The 22,611-nt window shown below is 35.7% G+C and overlaps 1 protein-coding gene across 1 annotated transcript; it reads left to right on the top strand.

Annotated features, from left to right (window-relative positions):
* Window positions 1–7,701: 7,701 nt before the first annotated feature.
* Window positions 7,702–8,130, top strand: LOC132643875 (serine/threonine-protein phosphatase 7 long form homolog). The gene has a single exon (XM_060360398.1). The coding sequence runs from the start codon at window positions 7,702–7,704 to the stop codon at window positions 8,128–8,130; it is 429 nt and encodes a 142-aa protein (XP_060216381.1).
* Window positions 8,131–22,611: the final 14,481 nt, after the last annotated feature.

The raw sequence follows: 22,611 nt of genomic DNA, 5'->3' as shown, positions 1-22,611 counted from the left end.
TCTTAGGAAGTAAGTGATATTCTTATTATTTTCTAGTGCTTGGTAAGAAAACAAAAAGTATTGTCCAAACATATTTATATATAATATAGAAAAATATTATGGAGGTGGGTGGAGATTGGGGGTCGGGGTTGGAGTGGTCAAGGAGTAGGATTAGGCATTGATAGGTGTGGAAGCGATAAGTAATAAACTTAGAATGTCACGTGTGAAATTTGTTTTCTCTATTCTCATTAGAATAAGGATCTTATTTCCTTGAAAAAATGCTTTTTAAAAATTTTAATCAATCAAATATGAACAAGTTGAAAAACATTTTATGAAAAATACTCTCTCCATACAAACACACCCCCAATAAATGCTTCAATTGGAAGGAAAAATAATAAAGGCTGGTAGTGATCTTAAGAAAAATGAATATAATAAGTGCAAAAGATGGGAATATGAAAAGTCAATTGCAGCAGTACGAAAATGGGAATATAAAAAAAGACAATTGCAACGCCACGTGACAGCGGACTAAAATTCCATTAGTGCCCCTGTGAGGACGACAACTTTTTGTTGTTCTCACTTATATTAAGTAGTAATAATGTGTGTAGTTTTGGGGTATAGATGTCTTTTGCTATTTTTTAAAATTCATATTTGGGGGTTACGAGAAGGATTTTGTCTAGGAAAAAAAAAAAGAAGGAAAAGGGTGAAAAAGAAAGTACCTGTTGCCGCATATACAAAGTTAGGATAATAACCTGTTTGACCAAGCTTCTTGAGAGTCAATAATGATTTTTTTTTTAAAATGTTTATTTTAGAAATTTGAGGTGTTTGATCAATTTTACAGGAAAAAAAATACGCATTTTTGATTGGTAGGGGAAGCTTTAAAAAATATTTTATTTTATTTTTTATCTATAAGCACTTTTGAAACATAGACCACTAGTGGGGCCACAATAGAGATTGTAAGTTGGACAAAACCCAAGAGCTTTGGTCCAAAAATTGTATTTGTACTCAGAAATTCACTTAATTTATATAAACAATTTATACAAAACCCAATAAACAAAAAGATCATGGTCCAGAATCCATAAACTTAAAACTATGGATTTGACCTTGGCGAACACAAGTTGCTGCTCTATAATATTAATAAAAAGAATTTGTCAAATTGATTAACCCAACACTAACACCTACTCCCTAAGAGTATTTTTTGGAGAAATATTTTTCAAATTCAAGAGATTTTAATAGTTTCACCGGACAACTATACATCCAATTAGGACATTTCAAGTGGGTTTTAGTTCAGAGGTAAAGGACCGCCCGTAGATTTAAGTGTATAAGTAGTTATTCCGAACAAATTATGAGACTAACTTAATTATGTATTTAACCTTTCTCATAAGTAGAATGGTCTTTCTTGTTGATTTCTCCAGTACGATATAATTGTGTGTATTTTTTGGGGGTATGTATGTGATATTTTTTTTCGTTTAAAGTCTTTTGTTGGTGGTTGTGAGAAGGATTTTGTCTAGGCACAAAAAGAATGTCCACTTAGCCATTTGCATACTCCTTAAGAAAATACTGACTCCTAAAAAGAAATAGGTAATTTGACTAAACTGTCCCTAATTAAATAGGTATTGAGATTTGATCATATAGCACTTAATAGGGACAAATCTGAAAAAATAAGGTTAATTCTTTCTTGATTTAATAATTGGACACTCTTTTTGACCCAAGAAAAAAAGGCTAAGTGGACACTCTTTTTTATTCGGAGGGAGTAGTTTATAGTTCATCTTTCAATGTAGTCATTTATTAGGTAAAATTTATGTTAAAAGAGTGCACACGTAAAATTAGATTATTTAATTTTCGTACTTTGAAATCTTTTCTCAATTGATACGGAAGGACTAAGATTTAGATTTTTGATAACTTTTAAATTTAATAATATTATAAGTTATTTGTGTGTTTTTTAATTGAGAACTTATCTAAGTGAAATCTTTGTTGGTTACATGTGTTTGTCAACATATGCACATTGCAATATTATTATTAAACACAAAATCCAATCAATTCTTAAAGTATGACATAAAATTATAATTAAAAATATAAAAGTATTTAACTGTACCCCTAGTTTCAAAGTACTTATCACGTTTTGCTTTTCGAGAGTCAATTTAACTAATCTTCGGAGTCAAATATTTAATTAGATTATAACAATATTTTAAAATTAAAATTGAGATACTTAAAAATACGAAAAACACTATAAATTGTAATTCTTCTCATATAAAAATGGATTTCTCTCTTATTAATAGTAGAATAATATTGCTTAGTTTACATAAAATCCATTTGAGGTAATAAATAACCAAATCTCTGTTAAAAAAAAAAAAATAGAACCAACTCGTGTGCACAAAAAGAAAAGGTTTGAAAAGTCTTACCATTAAGTATCACATGAATGGCTTTGTCCAATAGTCAAAGGAAAAAATTATTTGCAACATCAAATAGGACAAAACCTTAAAGTACAAAAACATAAAATACCTAAAACGCCCCCGTGAGGACTACAAAAATTTGATGTTCTCCCTTATATATATTAGTAATATATATAGTAAAGTAATGAGTTTAAGTTCAGTTTACGTAAGATTTTTAAGTAATTGTCAAGTTTCTTAATGTTAATCAATATAGAGTTATATATATGATTTTTTTTAATTTTTTTAAACGTGTTATTTTATAGAGTAGTAGATATTAATTGTAATTATAATTTTATCTAACATAAAATGCACTTTTGAAGGGTAAGAAAATCGGTTAAAAATAACTTTAAACCCAAAACTAAAGTCGATAAATCCGTGTTATTTTTTATTCTTTTTTGTTATCTCATTTTTTTAATCTTTTTTCTTTGATTGTCTAATGTGTTTCATACAAATCTAGACCTCGCTCGTTTGTTCAACCAGTATTTCACTTTATATAGTAGCCCATACATTTTCATTAATAAAATAACGCAACAGAAACAAATAAAAAATCTCGTTTGTTTGTATTTGATAGAAATAAACGTTGGGATCATTCATGGAAGAATCACTAGGTTGAACAAGATATCAGTGAACCAACTTATCGAGAAATTTGTTATTATTACTTCAAATCTTGAACACCCTTGATAAAATTTATGGCTCCGCCATCGCGCATAAGCTTTCGCATCATGATATCCTATAAGTTATGCCCCACGCGATAAAAAAACTTTTATTGCACTAGACATAAATTTGATTGTTAAAAGGCAAATATTAAAGATAAATCCATTTGAAGGGCAAAATTTAAAAATCAACCCATTTGAAGGGAAAATCGTGCAATTTCTTCGAAATTGTGAAAGGTGCTTTAGGATTAGTAGACAGGTCCAAGTTCATGGAAGCTTGGACCAGCACCGCACGATTACCCTTATCGTGGGTGGTCTTTAATTTTTAGCCCTCAAATTGGTGGTCTTTAATTTTTGGCCTTCGCTAAAAATATTTGGTTTTGGGTCCAAACACCTACTCAGTCAAAAATTTAAAAAAAAAAATCGCAAGGTAGAGTTTGAATTCGAAAGACAGAATTTTACCTATTTTGCTACCTTCAGGCAAAAAAAAAAAATTTTTTTTTTTTACTCAGTTGGAATTTTGCAAAATTCTGCCTTGTGATTTTTTTTTTACTGTGCCAGGGTTCGAACCCCAAACATCATGGTGTTAGGCGAAGGACAAAAATTAAAGAACACCAATTTGAGGCACAAAAATTAAAGACCAATGCATTTGAAGGACAAGCCGCACAAAAAAATCTATCACTTATTCTTCCAAGGCCAACTTACATAAATAATTATCTTTTAGGAGTAATTAACCATCTACATTAGGCATTTTCGCTATATTTGATGTATTTTAGTGTATTTGAATATACTGTTTAGTTGAATACACTTAGAAACAAGGAGAAGAAGCTAGGAAAAATATGTAAGAAAAATAATGTGGTTGGCAGGATTCGAACATGGGCGGGTAGGGCAAAACCCACACCCAATAACCACTCCAGCCATGGCCACTTAATGTCTTTTGGTATAACTATAAATGATAATTTATAAAATCACTGCAGGTACTAAATATGAATAAATCAAAATGTAATTATTATTACCTCTTAGAGGTAAGTGTACCAAGTAATTATTCCATCTTCCAAACCCATAATGGGCTTTTGCTTGAAGGTGCATTGGGCTAGGGCCCATTATGAAATTCATACTCTCACAACAAAATTGGCTTGTTAGAACAGGATTTGTACTTCTGTTCCTATTTTGTGCCGGTCTTTAATTTTTGTCCTTCAAATGGATCGGTCTTTAATTTTTTACTCTTTTAATAGGGACATAAATTATGAATCATAATATTTATAAGTTATGCCAGCGCCCTGAACATAAGTTTGAGTTAGAAGGACAAAGATTAAAGACTAGCCCATTTGAAGGACAAAAATTAAGACCAATCCAATTGAAGAACAAACCGTGCAATTACTTAGCATTTTGCTTCTCAAACCTTGTCTATCCGATCCTTCATACCTAACGAACCCTATAAGGAGCTGCATTTTACTTCTCAAACAATCCCTTCGGCTTGGGAGTGTCAATCATAGGGCCCGTTTGGATATGAGTTAGTCTTATGTAGTCTTACAAAATTAGATTCCTTTATATTATTTCAACATAACGCTAAACCTATTACTCCCTCTGTCCCAACTAATATGATACTTTTCACTTTTCGAGAGTTAATTTGACTAAACTTTGAAGCTAAATTGGATTAGATTAACTCAATACTTTTAGATTAAGATTTATATATTTGAAAACTACATGAAAAGTACTATAAGTTGCAACTTTTCTTATATCAATTTGGTGAAAAAATACATCTTAAAATGTTGGTCAAAGTTCTTGCAGTTTTAATCTCGGGAAGCGAAAAGTGCCACATAAATTGGGACAGAGGGAGTAGCTTTTTTTAAATATGGATAGGAAGGAGAAATGGGGTAGGAGATTACAAGATGATAAATAAAATGTTCATCAATAACGTGAAAATTAAGTAGTCAATCAACTAAACTACTAAAATTTCATCATTCTAGGCTTAAAATGTTAAAACAATATAAAGTCAATTGCTTTCAACTTATATAAGAGTGAGTGAAACAGAATCAATTTGTAACACAAGTTTTTGGTATAGTCAAAATTGCCAATATTGGAGTATGCATCACCATTAGCACAACCTGTTGTACTAACGATAATCCTTTCAAATCAAAATTAAATCCCCATGTATAATGCTATGTTGATATAAATTAGGTCGAAGACGAGAGCATTGGGCATTTTATAAATTTCCTCTTGTTTTCAACTCACTACGTGCCCGTTTAAGATTTAAAAAAAACTCGGTAATTTGTGTGCAAGCAGGACCATACTTTTTGGAGACGTTTTAACAAATGACAAAAACATTAAAAAACTTTTAGGATAAGGACCTAATGTCTCTTAGCTCTTGATAAGGATAAGTTGAAGCAAATTAAGGAAATATATTTGCCCTCATGATTTTTTTTTTTTAATTACATTTAAATCTAATAAATCTTGAAAGAAGGACGGAACATCTTGTCAAGTCTAAGTAAACCTTTTGTGACGTTGGGAAGCTCCTTAGAGTTGTATATAAGAAAATATGTTAGCAAAAAGAAGAAGAAAAAAAAAACTATATATATATATATTTTTCTTACAATATTTGTTGAAAAATGAAGTCACTTTATCAAAAAATCTTTAACTACCTACGTTCATTTCATTGCTCAATTACAAGGGATTTTTTTTTTTAGAATTGTTCCTTTTAATATTTCAATTTGCATTAATATTCTGAACTTCCATGCCTTTCATATTCATAACCTTCAAAAAAGTTACTGTATTAGGCAAGTAATGACATGATTTTATGATCAATACTTATATCTATGCAAATACATGAGATATAACCAAGGGTAACAGGGACGGAAAAAAGTCTTTTCTAAACGTGACTACATTTACAGTAAGATCATATCGTAAATTTACTTTTTTCTTTATGACCGCGCGAAGCGTGGGTAAATTAACTAGTTTAGTAATATAATCATACCACTAAGAAGTGTGGTGATTAATGGAATACCTCCTCCTTCTTCTTCTTCTCCTACCGCAACTTTTTTAACCCAAAAAGTGTCTAAAGGCACCAAAATACACCGCTAAAAAAAAAAAAAAGAACCAAACAACCTTTTGCGCACAAAACTAGTGCGCAATAAGGGTTTAGTATAAACCCCATTCGTTTTCCCCAAGCGACCAGCCCCACCATTTCAAAAAAAAAAAAAAAAAGCATGAGCTTCCTTCATTTTCAGTGGTCCCCACGATCTAAAAACATCGTTTTCGAACAATTTTTCTAACCCAAAAGTCAATATTCTTGGTATATTCAAGGCAGAGAATAAGTTTCAAAGCTTTGATCTCGGAATAAAGCGGCGTAAAACTCGATTTCAAAAACTAAAAACCACCTTCAATCTAGGTATTTCACTACGAATTTTGTATTACATTGTTCTATATATTACTATCCTACGCATGATTGTTGTGTGATAGTTGCGGATTACCAAAAGAAAAATATTGCCCACTTTTTTTGTGCGCAATGGGCAATCCACTGTTTTTTTTTTCGTATTTTTTTATTTTTTTATTAATTAATTGTTAATTGTTTATTAGTTGATTAGTTATTTCGTAACCCTTAATTTTTCGATTAACTAATTGTTTATTTGTTAATTATTTATTAATTAGTTATTAAATATTTGTTAATAGTTTCATTAATTAATTATTTGCTAGCTAATTGTTATTTGTTTATTTGTTAATTATTTTCTAGCTAATTGTTAATTGTATTTAATCTTTAGGTTAGGTTTGAACATCCCTAGTTTAAGAGTTAAAATAGCATTAATATAATATTAGCTAGTTAATTGTAGTTAATATAATAATTAATTAACAATTATTAATTCGCAAATTTAGATAGTTAATATAATTTCCCGTTAAAGTCTTAGTTAGTTAGTATAATCGAACATCCTTAGTTTATTTGTTAGTTAATTATATTTAATCCTTAGGTTAGGTTTAAACATCCCTAGTTTAAGAGTTAAAATAATATTAATATAATATTAGTTATTTAATTGTAGTTTGTATAATAATTAATTAACAATTATTAATTCACAAATTTAGATAGTTAATATAATTTCCCGTTAAAGTCTTAGTTAGTTAGTATAATTGAACATCCTTAGTTTATTTGTTAGTTAATTGTATTTAATCCTTAGGTTAGGTTTGAACATCCCTAGTTTAAGAATTAAAATAAAATTAATATAATATTAGTTATTTAATTGTAGTTAGTATAATAATTAATTAACAATTATTAATTCGCAAATTTAGATAGTTAATATAATTTCCCGTTAAAGTCTTAGTTAGTTAGTATAATTGAACATCCTTAGTTTATTTGTTAGTTAATTGTATTTAATTCCTAGGTTAGGTTTGAACATCCCTAATTTAAGAGTTAAAATAACATTAATATAATATTAGTTAGTTAATTGTAGTTAGTATAATAACTAATTAACAATTATTAATTAGCAAATTTAGATAGTTATAGTTAGATAATTGAACATCCTTAGTTTAGGTCTGAACATCTTTAGTTTAGGATTGAACATCTTTAGTTTAATTTTTCGATAAAAGATTACATAATTAATAATACATGTTAATGATTAATTAAAAATGCGTAAAACAGATACGACACCTCCATGGATCCCACCCCCTTCATCCGGGGCCCTTCGAGCCAGAGGTGTTTCACCTACAGCAGCAGCATCAGCATAGGTCCCAAGCTAGTATGGGTTTCAGATGTAAATCCCACTCGCTTGGTCTGTCCCAGGGTTGTGGAGCAAGCATGGGATATTTTAGCAGCTCGGCTCCCACATCCTCGTGTCTTAGAGATACTATATCGTGGCGGTATCTACCATTGCGTAGCTGCTGGTCACGTACAGCATGACAGGTCTCTTGTGACGGCCATGATTGAGCGATGGCGACCGGAGACCCATACATTTCATCTCCGCACTGGTGAGGCCACCATCACCCTTCAGGACTTGTATATTAAGGAGCCCCGGCAGATGCCGTCGTATCGGCAGAAGTTGACCAGGCTCACTGGTTTCGCGCCTTATGAGGGTCATATATAGGGACAGTGTCGGCTGTTGATGTCTTCCCTCTTCGAGCACTTGCGCCTCATAGACATGCAACATCCCATTGCAGAGGACACACCTCACGTTGATGTTGACCGACGTGCTCGTCTGTACCTTCTCGTCATATTCGGGGGCATCCTGTTCTTGAACACATCGGGTTCGCATGTGAGCTTGAGGTATTTTCCCTTTCTGGAGCATCTGGATGAGTTGGGATGTTATAGTTGGGGTGCTGCTGTTCTGGTATTCATGTATCGCGGATTCTGTCGAGCGTCTATTGGCGTGAGGACCTATATCACTGCATTTTGCTCGCTCCTCCAGGTATTATATTTAAGTGTGTGTAATTTTATTCTAAATATAGCTTTTTGAAACAACGACTAATAAAATATTTTTTTTTAATGACCCTTTTAGATATGGTATGGACTAGGATGAGACCTTTTCAGCCCATAGTTGCTGACCCTCCACTCCACTAAATTGATGAGGCGATGTCATACGCACAGAGATGGACGAGAGGCGTTATCCGAGATGTGGATACGCACCACAGTATTCTCCCGTTCAGGGATCAGCTGGATCGTATAACGTCGGACACGGTAAGTTTTTCTGATTTAATATTAGTATGTTATTTATTTAGTTATTTTTTAAACTATTTTAGTCTTTTATTGTTAACTAATTCAATTATTTTTACAAGATTTTAAATGGACGCCGTATGATCAGATTTTGGATCAGCTACCGCTATTTTGTAAGGCTGGTGAGCCCTCGTCGAGGTCGCGGTGTTCGTTGATACATATGGACATTGTTTAGGAGCACGCGCCCGACCGCGTCTTACGACAGTTCGGCCATGTACAAAATTTACTTGAGCAGACAACTTGGGAGCACGACCATTACACGCGGGACGAGCGTACGGCCGTCACTAATACATGGCGGGCCTTTATGCAGCTCCAGGTCCACCGTTGGGATCAAAGGGTGGGGACGCTAGCGGTGGTCGGACATGCGACTCCGGTCCATACATACATGCAGTGGTACGTTCGGATCATTCTCAGCTTGATTGGCAATCCCGCGAGGCCTCGTGCAGATGGCCGAGGATATGTAGCTCTCTCAGGATGGTGTGAGGCCTTGGTGAGTTTTATTAGTCTTAAACTTAATTAATCATTTTATGTATTAAGTTAAAAATTTATTCAATCATTAATATTTGCAAGCAAATGCAGCTACGGACCGTACAGAAGATGCGACGGGAGAGCATGGACCATATGGATGCCCCCAAGACAGCGGGATATGCAGTGCGGATGGTTCAGCTAGCCGAGGGTGGTATGCAGCCGGCGCAGGAGCTCGGACATGTCGACCAGCCTGTTCCAGACGTCTCGCACCAGGCAGCTAGTGATCGTGGTCGTGCCAGAGGGGCTAGTGGCCGAGGTGGTAGGACCAGAAAGGCTGGTCACAGAGGGGGTGGGGCCAGAGGGGGTTGTGGTCTAGTAGATGAGCCTGACGACCATATACCAGGCCCAGCTCCAGCCCAGCAGCATATGTCGACTTCAGAGATCCCGTCGACTTTTTGCCGACCGTCGACTTCAAAGTGTCCGTCGACACCTGTATATACCGAATTTATTTTTAGGTCATATGTTCTGGCTATCGCCTACACAGCCGCCATTTCGTCATCCACAGGGTGAACGGCCAGCTCGTGATCTACGGGGTGGCACGGAGCTGGACTTCGATTTCTTATTCGAGGACTTCGACATGTCTCCGGCTCCGGGGCCCGCTCAGGCGACCGCTGAGAAGCCATCTTAGGAGCCCTCTAGCTAGCCATCTCAGGAGCCCGTCGACACATAGGTTTGAATTTTTACAATTAAATAATGTATTAAGTTAATTGTTTATATGTTATTTTATGTTTAGTTTAGCATAAAACTCAGCTATATTGTTTATATGTTATTTCAGGTTCATTCTTCTACACCTGTGGACTCGTCTCCTGCTTCGGCACCATCTACATCTCCGACTCCGGGGCCCACTCCGGAGACAGCTGAGGAGCCAGCTCATGAGCCCTCTACGGATCCCTCTAGCCAGCCATCTTAGGAGCCCGTCGATACACAAGTTTGATTTTTTTACAATAAAATAACGTATTAAATTAATTGTTTATATGTTATTTTATGTTTAGTTTAGCATAAAAATAAACTAAATTGATTATATGTTATTTCAGGTACATTCTTTTGTGCCTGTGGATCCCTCTCTTACTCCGACAGAGTCATCTCCTGAAGATCACATTTCGGCCACCATCGTCTCCCATAGGAAGCATGTTTTGAACAAGCCCCCTAGGAAGAGAACGCAGGATGATCACACCATAAAGCGTGCATAGATTAAGAGGACGAGAGGGGATGGAGATGATGGTGAGAGTGGTGGGGGTGGTGGGGTTCGCCTTAGGCCTAAGGTTATTCTAAAGTCTCTCACATGTGGGACCTAGGGGGATGGAGATTGTATATTTGTAAATAAAATGTGCATTGTATGTTAATATTATATTTTTTGGTATTATTTTCTTAATGATAATTAGTTATCTTAGTTTTTATTATCATTTAATAGTAACTCGTGCGACGTCCAAAATTAATGAAAACCCTATAAAATAAAATACTTAAACCTAAAGATAACAAGTTTCCAATCAAACAAAATTTACTTCGGGGTACTTTACAACCCCTGAAACGACGATCCAAACGTATAGGTATACTTGATGCGTTGAGCTTACATTATTGTTCGCATATAATATTGATATTTCGGAGTTTTTAAACATGACTAATCTTTGATCAAACTACGGAAAAAACGTGAATTTCAAAACTATTCAAAAGAATAAAGGCATGAGAATTTTACTAAACCCCTATTGCGCACAAAATTAGTGCGCAAAAGATAGTTTGGTTTTTTTTTTTTAGCGGGGTATTTTGATGCCCTTAGACACTTTTTGAGTTAAAAAAGTTGCGGACTCCCTGTTCCTTTGTCCACTCCAAAATCCAATGTGGAAATAAAAGTATATTGTGTCACTGGCAAACAACAGTGACAAAATCGAAATTCTAGTAAGCGAATTCAAAAAAGCGCAAGAAAGTAACGTTTTGAATTCAAAAAGTGTGACCTAAAGGAACATTTTAAGCCATCTTTACTGCTATACTAGAAAATTCACTTCCTCTATGAAGATTCAACAATTTATATAAATGTAATGACTATAATCTATCCATTTGCATGGTATAAATTTTGGACGGATGGAATTCAATTCATCCCCGTTCGAACCATAGAGCTTTCGCCCCTAAAATAAATATGTAGAGAGTATTGTGTTGCATTAATGATAAACTAATACTAGTAGTAGTGTCGTAGTATCAGGCGAACTTACTATTCCCTTGTTTCACTAGCACCTTGTATACGATGGATCAAGTCAATAACTTAGCACTAATTAATGGCATTGGTAAACTTATAGAGGTGTTAACACTTTTAATCCGCCTGGCTAAGAAATTCTAGCGTAATAATTTGTACTTCTAGCTAGTGTACTGTGTATACTCAATATATACAAACTATATATAATCAATATACATTGTATACATATTATCTATACACAGATTATACTATAAGTGGTCGTTTGGTTTAAGGTATAACATGGGTTATGCCGGTATTAATTTTTATACCACGTTTGGTATAAGGTATGATTTATCCCGGGATTATTTTATACCTTGTACCAAACGTGGTATAAAAATTAGTGCTGGAATAACTCAACTTATACCTTCTTAACCCACTTATACTGGTATTATTTTATACCATCTTTCTGATGGTATAAAATAATACCAACAGATGGTATAAATTAGTCCCGGGATTGTAATCCCGGGACTATTTTGACCTCAAACCAAACGACCACTAAAAGAAGACCTGTTAAAAGCTTCACCTCGGTAAACCTTTGGAGTAAAGATCGCCAAACAACTGTTCAAGTTGAGTTTCCTTATTGTTCCTTCCAAGACATCCCTTCTCACTTCCCTAATGATTATATATTAATTATATATTTTATATTGGCTAAAATTTACATAGAGATTAGAATTATCTTTTATTATAGACTTTGTTGTATTTATGTTAATGGTTCATCTAATTTGCATAAATAATCTACGGAAAAGGGCCAAATATACCCCTCGTTATGTTTTGGGTCTAAATATACTCTTGCCGTTATATTTTGGGTTTAAATATACCCTCCTCCGTTGAAGTTGTCCAAGGTGGACATCCAATACTATGTGGCACTGACATTTACTGAGGTGAATGCCACATGGCATGCCACCTCAGCACTCCTAACTCATTTTCCCCTCCCCTCTATTTGTTCTTCTACCACTAAAATTTTCTTTCCCTCCACCACCATTGCCACCATTATTAGTAAAAAACAGGATGTTGGATATTATGATAACTGTTACACCAGGGGCATACAAAGTACAAGAAGAAGTATTTAGTGTGGAGATATTAAAACCAGAGGTGATACCCCTGTTATACTCATGGGTCACTAGTCTAATTGAGTTGTCTATAGTTAATGAAATCACTCCCCCCTCGGAACAAGGTCGTTTCATTTCTTCAATTTCTCGAGGAAACAGTCTTCAAAGCTCCAAGGAATTGAGATTTTAGGTCCTTTGATGTCCGTTTGCACCTACTGCTTCTATACTGAATTATTTCTCATTTGCAATAAGGTTTTCTTGACCATCTGAATTCAAGAACTACTTACGTTTTTCCCAGCTCCAACTATATGGCGGTAATGGTGGTGGAGGGAAGAAAATTTTAGCAGTGGAAGAATAAATAGAGGGAAAGGGTAAAATGGGTTAGGGGTGTTGAGGTGGTATTCCACGTGTCATCCACCTCATCAAATGTCAATGCCACATAGAATTGGATGTCCACCTTTGATAACTTTAACAGAGAAGAGGTATATTTGGACTCAAAGTATAACAGAAGGGGTATATTTAAACTCAAGGTATAGCTAGGGGTATATTTGGCCCTTTTACGAATAATATATTTAGAATCTAATAAAAGATGTGATTTAGAATCCATAAACTAAAAAATTTCTCTTTATTTGATAGTGACTGTAGTATAGCACGAAAATTGACCTGACGGTACCTTGGCCCTAGCAGGAGTGGCCATCTTTTACCACTTATCTAGTCCCTAGATATTTACATTACGCTTTTGCTATTACTGTGCCAACGGGACGCTTGCTCCAAAGGTGTACAATTCTTAAATTCTATATCATAATCATAAGTTCATAACTTTTAGCAATAAAGGTAGTGGACATTTGGCTCGAAATGCTTTGGTGATTTAGATTGAGATGATTTGTTAATCGATCGTCTGGTTATTCACTTGAAGATTCAACGCTACAAGAATGAATCATCCGTACGGGCGTACACTTATCAAAGTATGTAAGGGATGTAGATAGAAGCCTAAAATATGGGTTTGATCGAACTCAACAAGGTTAGTTCAAACAAAAATTAATTAAATATGTATAAATATAAAATTTAGGACCCCAGTTATTAATAACATTTGCAATCATCGTTCTAAAATCCAAAATCTATAAAGTTGAAATTATAACTCCGTCAAAATTTAGTGCACATGCATATTACTTTTATATAATAAAACAACTGAGTTTGTTTGTCAAATACTCCCTCCGTTTTAATTTATGTGAACTCATTTGACTGAGCATGACGTTTAAGAAAGAGTGAAGACTTTTGAAACTTATGGTTTAAAATAACTCTTGAATATTTGTGTGGCTGTAAATCATTTCATAAAGTGAATTTTTTTTCAAATTAAGAAAGAGGTCATTCATTTTGACACGGACTAAAAAGGAAATAGATTCACAAAAATTGAAACAGAGAGTAGTTTTTTTTGGTCGAAAAGGAAAATTTTATTTCAACCAGTTAGAAATATTTACACTTCCTGCTCCTTGGACACTAGAGTCAGGATCTCACACAAAAATAAGCTCTAATAAACTCTATACACTGTCCACTATTACAGGATCATGAAGTGTTCCTGGACAGTTTCCCTCAGTGTGTACATCATATGACTAACATAGGTAACTATTTAAAGTAGCTAGTAGTCCCTTACTCTCGAATTATCAACTGTCTGTATTGGAAACGTATATGGCCCATTTTCTAGGATTTCTTCCTTATCGCCCTCAGATACGAATTTGAAGACTAAATATTTATCATCGTGATAGTAAACCCTTGGTGTAGCCACTGAATTCCATACTCCATAAGCAAATTCCAGCATATCCTTGAAACTAGGGTTCCCCTCATCACATATCCAATCAGTGCCGTCTTCCATTTGTTACATTGTTTCTCGAGTTCTTCATGGTTCAATTTGACAACCTTCACTCCATCCTTAATTTCAGGAGGATAGAAGCTTAGTTGTAATCCTTTTTGTCTAACACGATTCCCTCGTACAATTTCCGCTAGGATTTTAGTAGGAGCTTCATTTTCCTTTCCAGTTTGAACATTCTCCTCATTCACAATCGCTTGAGTCGACCCAGCAGAGTATGTAAGTTTTCGAGCTGCTACTTCCATGTTAATTTCTTCAGCAGTTGGGGCCATTGGTGAGGTTTCTTTAGGGTGTTGAAATACTGTAGGTGCACTGCCTCGCCCCGGCATCCAATGCGCTAGCATTCTCGGTGCTAATGGTTGTGCTACTCCATTTGCAGGTGTTACCATCCTGCTGGTTTTGCAAGTGGTTCTTCAGGTGGTTCATCTTCCTCTACCTCCGATGGTGATGGTGGAGGCAGTGTTACTGGTCTGCGTCGTCGAGCCATGGTGCAAGATAGCAATCCTTACTTATCGTGCAACTAGAGCTCTCCTCGCTTCTTTTTTGTTTAACCTTAAAACGGAGAACAATTGAATTTATGTGCGGTGCTAAAGATATGTGGTTTAATTCAATTCGAGATTAGATTACACGATAAACGAATAAGTAAAATGAAATATGCAGATCTGACCAAAGATGAATGATGACTGGCCTCGGGTACTGAGAACCGAGGTCGAATCCTTATGACTGGGCGTTTGAACAATGAATAATAAAGACAACCTTAGAAAAAATGAATAAACTCAGATGATTCTATTGTTTTTCTTAGTACATGGACTCCATTTTTCTGTGTGGAAGCAGAACCCCTTTAAATAAATGGGGGCCTCCTCTTTATATAGTAGGAGAATCCTAACCCTAGTACAATTCAGTAAGGAAAGGAATCTGTTGACAGCTGTTGCCGAGATTGGTGCCAAAATATCCGGCTGAGGGGGTATTCCAGTCTTCTCTTCGTGGTGGTTAACCGCCTCTTCTACCTGCCTTAATGCCTCGTTTCAGATCGAGCTTGATGCCTTATCCCTGATAAACCGGTCGTATCCCTGGCCGAGCATAACCTTAACATCGAGAAACCGAGTATGTGCATATCCTCAGTTTTACCCGTATATATTCTTAACACTCAATCTTTTGCATTCGTTTGTCAAATATTGTAATTGCACCAATGTGTAATAAGTTAGAAAGCCAAAAAAAAAAAAAAAACTTATCGAGGGGTCTATTTGGGAATTGGGATGGGAAACCAGTGAGCGCGTACTTTGAGCATTTGAAGTTACCATCTAGTATTATTAATCATATCACCCTTGCAAAATCAACAAGTTTATTAATTAGAATTCGCTTATAGGCCATTTGAGATTTAAACTGGAAAAATTGTTGAATTTTTAAGTTGCAGTTTTCAAATTGCAAATTAGGTCATCATTGAATACAATATCCTGTTGGAGTACAGAAACTCCATGAAAGCACAAAGGAAAAGAGAAAGAGCAATGAAGAAGACGGTTTCAAACACAAAGGTAAAGAGAGAGAGAGAAGTGAAGAAGACGATGTGTGTTGGTGTTGCTTTCAAAGTAAGAGACTCAACTCTTACTTTGACTGAAACAAGAAATAAAAATGATCAGCCAGGTGGATTCATCTCAGCCACACAACACACACATTTGATAGATTAATTCTCCACCATTAGATTAAAATTATAAAGATTCAAATCTGGTCATGTGACCAACACGTGAAAGAATCAAAGTTTGTTACATTTTGGACAAATTAGAATAGGACAAGTGTAATTAGTTTTGTCCATTTCCCTTTTGTTTCTATTACATAACATTGTATATAAATAGATGTATAGACTGATGAATAAAATTACACAGAAAATTCCCAAATACAGTGTCTTCATCTTCAATTTTTATCATGGTATCAGAGCAGCTCTGAGCTCGATCCAGATCTGTGTCAAAACATCAAAACCATCTTCAAATTCTGGGTAAACCAAAATGCCTGAAACAAATGCCACAGAATCAGGCAGTGGAGAGAAAGGAATCACATATGACAATGGACATCCTTATCACCTAAACAATTCAGATTCACCTGGTATGACTCTAGTCAACACTGTTTTTTATGGAAGAGGATACCTAGGTTGGAGGAGATCTATCCTCCTATCTCTATCAGCCAAGAGGAAACTTGGTTTTATCAATGGAACTTGTAAAGCCCCAGATCTGAAGTCTGCAGAGTTTGAGCAATGGAGTTGTGTCAATGATATGGTTATATGCTGGATATCAAATGCATTATCTAAGGATATTGCAGATAGTGTGATGAATTCCAAGACTGCAAAAGAACTTTGGGACAGTCTAGAACAGAGATTTGGCAAGTCAAATGGTGCCAAACTCTACCATCTACAAAAGGAATTGACAGGACTAGTACAAGGAAATAGTGACATTGCTGGGTACTTCACCAAACTTAAGAGATTATGGGATGAATTAGATGGGATAAATGTGATTGTTTGCTGTTCATGTGAATGCACTTGTGAGGGGAAAGCAAAATTAACAAAATCTCTGGAAGATCAGAGGTTAATTCAATTCCTAATGGGACTAAATGATGTGTATGCTCAGGCAAGGGGAAACATACTTATGATGAATCCCTTGCCTGGAATAGATGTAGCATATTCCTTGCTTTTGCAGGATGAGAACCAGAGGGAAGTATATGCAAATGCACACTTCACCACTGACTCTGGATCTCATTTATGGCAGTTGGACAAGCAAAACAACCAAACAACACATTATTTGCTGAGTTTGCAGCATTCATGGCTAATGGACAGGGAAGAAATGCACAGAAAATTAAAAACCAAGCAATGAGAGGAACACGCACATATCAGAAATACAATAACTCAAATCAGAGGACTGCCAAGCCACAGAACAAATTTAGGGGCAGGAAGAAATATGATCCAAATGTATCTTGCACGTATTGTGGAAAAACAGGACATGTGCATGATGATTGCTACAGACTGCATGGATTTCCTACAGACTTTGAGTTCACTAATTCCAGGAACTATCAACCCCAGATTAAAGAAAATGCAAGTTTAACTCATGAGGCAGAGGAAAACATGGGAGGACAAGATTTTGGGGTCAATGATGGCAATTTTCAAGATCAATTTAGCAAGGAACAGATTGCAAAAATGATGCAAATGTACAAGCAAAGTAAATTGACACAAGCAGGAAAGACAGGAATCAATGCAAATGCAGTGGCTGGTACAATTCTTAAATACTCAAGTTCTGTGTTCACTAGTCTTAAACAAAATACTTGGACCATTGATTCAGGAGCTTCAGAACACATGTGTTTTGATCCCAATTCTTTCCTATTCCTAATCCCTCTTCCTATGCCTTTGAATATCAATTTACCTAATTCTTTCAAGGTAAGTGTAACTCATATAGGCAGTGTTTCTATTTTACCAGGTCATGTCATAACTGATGTGCTTCTTGTGCCAGATTTTAAGTATAATCTGCTGTCATTCCACAAATTCTGTGTCCAGTTTCAATATGATGTCCTATTCACAACTACTGGATGTTTGTTGCAGGACCTTTCAATGAAGAGTCCTCAAGATTTTGGTGAAGTTAGAGAAGGACTCTATCTATTGGAGCCTAATAGTGCCAAGTCTAGAAGTATTTTCAATTCTAATGATGTATTTCCAATTCCAAAAGGAAGAAATTCCATTTCACAATCAGTTTTAGTTTCTAATCCAGTACATGTTAATGCTGTTTCTAATGTAAAGCTTTGGCATGTAAGGTTGGGACATCTTCCATTTTCAGCAATGAAACATTTAAGTTTTCTTCCTTGTGATTTCAATTCTGATTTTATTTGTGATGTCTGTCCTAGAGATAAACAAACTAGACAACCTTTTCCTACTAGTAGCATAAAGTCCAAACACATTTTTGATCTCATCCATATAGACACTTGGGGACCCTACAAGTGTAATACTTACAATGGATTCAGGTTCTTCCTCACCATAGTAGATGATTTCAGTAGAGGAAAATGGACATTCTTACTAAGCACTAAGAGTAATGCTTTTCCTGTCTTGAAGAGTTTTCTATCTATGGTAGAGAGACAATTCAATGTGAGAGTCAAAATGATCAGGTCTGATAATGCTTTGGAGTTGGGAAAAGGCACACAAGAATCAGCTTTCCTAGCCTCACAAGGGATTCTGCATCAACTGTCTTGTGTAGCTACCCCTCAACAAAATGGAATTGTTGAGAGGAAGTATAGACACCTCTTAGAGATTGCTAGAGGATTGATGATCCAATCCAAATTGCCTGTGTCCTACTGGGGAGAATATATTCTGACTGCCACACACATCATTAATCGACTGCCATCTAGTGTGCTCAAGGGGCAGACACCTTATGAAATATTGTTTGGACAAAAGCGTACTTATGACCATTTAAGGAACTTTAGGTGTTTGTGCTATGCTTCCACTCTAAGACAAGGAAGGAACAAGTTTGATGAAAGAGCTACTGCTTGTATTTTGCTAGGCTACCCTTTACAACAGAAAGGATATAAGCTGTTGTCCCTTGATACAAAGAAAGTGTTTGTATCCAGAGATGTGAGATTTCATGAATCACACTTCCCTTTCAACTCATCTGATAATTCACACACACCTATTTTCCTCAATTCCCCTTCTTCCTTAGATCATCATTCTGATTTTCCTTTTCAGACTCAATCAACACCACCAGTTGATGATCTTTTCCACTAAGTTACACCCTCAGAACCTCAACATGCTACTTCTGATCATTGCACAAGTTCTGATTCTACACTCTCCCATCTGCCACCAGGTTCTTCTCACCAAATGATCTCTACAGATCAACATCTATTACCACAACTTGAGCCTAATTACCTAGGTTCTCCTACCTCACCAATTTCTCCTCCTATATCTGTTCCTATAAAAAATCCACCAAGAAGGTCTAGCAGGATCTCTCATGAACCTGTTTATCTAAAAGACTACATTTGCAATAGTGTGATCTTCACTGACCTGGGGAAAGCTTGCTTTGATCACTCTTCTAAGCCTAGGAGTTTTGCTTTCTCTTCCTTATCTATCAACAATCAATAACTACTCCATTCCATTTCTAGTATTACTGAACCTAGTTCCTACAGCCAGGCTTCACAACATCCAGGATGGAGAGAGGCCATGAACTCAGAAATTCAGGCCTTGGAAAACAATCAGACCTGGGAAGTTGTGATGTTGCCTAAGGGGAAGAGAGCTTTACCTTGCAAATGGGTTTACAAGGTAAAACACCTCTCAGATGGTAGTATTGAGAGACTTAAGGCAAGGCTTTTGGTGAGGGGGGATATCCAAAGAGAGGGTATAGACTATGGAGAAACATTCTCACCTGTTGTGAAAATAACCACTATCCGGTGCCTACTTACCATTGCAGCTAAGAAGAAGTGGTCTGTTTCACAACTGGATGTCAATAATGCGTTTTTGCATGGAGACCTCCAAGAAGAGGTCTTTATGAAATTTCCAGCAGGAATAATACCTCCTAGTCCTAATCATGTATGCATTCTGAAAAAATCTCTATACTGTTTAAAGCAAGCTTCACGGCAATGGTATGCTCGGCTTGCAGGAGCATTAAGTTTCAAAGGTTATTCCTCTTCCTTAAACGACTATTCTCTGTTTTTTAAGCAAAATGGGGCACTAGTTTCCATCCTAGCAGTTTATGTTGATGATATTCTCCTAACAGGGGATGATTTGAGTGAACTCGAGAATATCAAATGTTTTCTCAATACAGAGTTTAAAGTTAAGAACTTGGGAGAAATTCACTATTTTCTTGGCATGGAAATTTTACGAGAAGAGCATGGTTTTATTGTGCATCAACGAAAGTTGACTTCAGATCTGCTTCTCGAGTTCGATGTCTCTCATTTACCTAAGGTTGGCTCTCCATTGGATCCCTCTTCCAAGCTTCGAGCAGATGACAGCCCTCGCATGGATAACCCCACGGTTTATCGTCACTTGGTCGGAAAGTTGAATTATTTGACCAATACTAGCCCAGATCTGTCCTTTGCCGTTCTTGCTCTGAGTCAATACATGCAGCGACCTTGTTTGTCACATTTCTCCATTGCTTTACGAGTTTTACAATACCTTAGCTCAGATTCGGGTCAAAGCATCTTGCTATCTTCCGATCCCTCCTTTTCTTTACTGGCTTTTTGCGATGCGGACTGGGCATCGTGTAAAGATTCTCGCAAGTCGGTTAGTGGGTTTTTCATTACCCTTGGCGGTGCTCCGATCTCGTGGAAATCAAAGAAACAAATATCGATCTCTTTGTCTTTCGCGGAGGCGGAATATCGGTCCATGCGTCGTGTTACTGCTGAGCTTACATGGTTAATTCGCCTTCTTAAGGACCTTTCTGCTCCAATTTCACTCCCAATTCCGCTCCACTCCGATAGCCAAGCTGCCATTCACATAGCCCGTAATCCGGTCTTCCACGAACGCACCAAACATGTCGAATTGGACTGTCATTTTGTGCGCCAACAGTTGCAATCCGGTCTGATTACTCTTTCATTTGTTCCCTCTAACGATCAACTTGCAGATCTATTTACTAAGCCTCTTTCTGGGGTTTCTCACAGAGCGATTTTGACCAAGTTGGGGGTCATGACTCTCCCCTCCAACTTGACGGGGGATGTTGGAGTACAAAAACCCCATGAAAGCACAAAGGAAAAGAGAAAGAGCAATGAAGAAGACGGTTTCAAACACAAAGGTAAAGAGAGAGAGAAGTGAAGAAGACGATGTGTGTTGGTGTTGCTTTCAAAGTAAGAGACTCAACTCTTACTTTGACTGAAACAAGAAATAAAAATGATCAGCCAGGTGGATTCATCTCAGCCACACAACACACACACTTGATAGATTAATTCTCCACCATTAGATTAAAATTATAACAGATTCAAATCTGGTCATGTGACCAACACGTGAAAGAATCAAAGTTTGTTACATTTTAGACAAATTAGAATAGGACAAGTGTAATTAGTTTTGTCCATTTCCCTTTTGTTTCTATTACATGGCATTGTATATAAATAGATGTATAGACTGATGAATAAAATTACACAGAAAATTCCCAAATACAGTGTCTTCATCTTCAATTTTTATCATATCCAGTGGTCCGGAGCTAGATCGTTCAAATGATCTTAGTTAGAGATGAGCTTACACGTGTATATGAATGGGATGAGATTTAAGCTACAGAAATTATTGATTTACAAGTTGTTATATTTTAAATTGTTGATTAACAATACCCATGGTCCTGATGAAGCATCTTATTCCAACATAGGCTATTAGGTAGGAATATCTAACATGATATAACAGTAAGTCAAGTGTGAGGAGTATGGAAGTCATTTTCGCTCCAAAGGGTAGGGATTAAGATATACTTATGTGACACTATTATACCACACTATTTTGGAACTTCTCTAAGTGAATTAATATTGTATAGCACTAGTCAAACAGAATATGATACCAAAATCAGGAATTCTACAAGGAATTCGAGAATTGATGGTGTTGTTGAAACATGAATTCAAGGGAATCATCTCAAGTTGCAAATAAAACAAGAGAAGAACTAGGGAAAGAAAAGAGAAGAAGAGAGTAATTAAAGAGGGAATATCTCATTCCATACTTCATTTATTTGCTTCTGTGTACAGTACATTAGTACTTACATTACTAGCACCACCACAAAGTCGCTAATTTCCGATGAAAGTCTAAACAATAATTTGGTTTCTCGGTAAGGGATTCCAACGAAAACACCGTGGAAAAAGTTACTGACGACCTAATTCTAAAGGATTCCGTCGGAAATTTCTTGACAAGTAGCTAATATAATCAATTTTAATTTATAACTAACGAATTTAATTTACATACGCTAAGGAACAGTATAAAGAGATTTTTACACTATCAAAACTAAGATAGTAACTTTTCATAATGAAAAGTGAGATTTGAAATAATGAAAATAAGACATACATTCACTATAAAAGATGAAGTTGACATGATAGTATAAAATTATAGGTCAACTCAAACTAATTATCTTAATTTATATGTATCAGAATACTGATTAAAATATGAGACAAAAGAGTATCTAAGGCTATTTCTAATTAGTAAGCTAACAGAGAAAACTAAAAAGAATTCTCCATCAGATAAAACTATTTACCAAGAAAATAGATGAA

This window comes from Lycium barbarum, chromosome 6 (assembly GCF_019175385.1).
Source record: "Lycium barbarum isolate Lr01 chromosome 6, ASM1917538v2, whole genome shotgun sequence".
Lineage (NCBI taxonomy): Eukaryota > Viridiplantae > Streptophyta > Magnoliopsida > Solanales > Solanaceae > Lycium > Lycium barbarum.
This window is presented reverse-complemented; position numbering and strand designations above follow the sequence as displayed.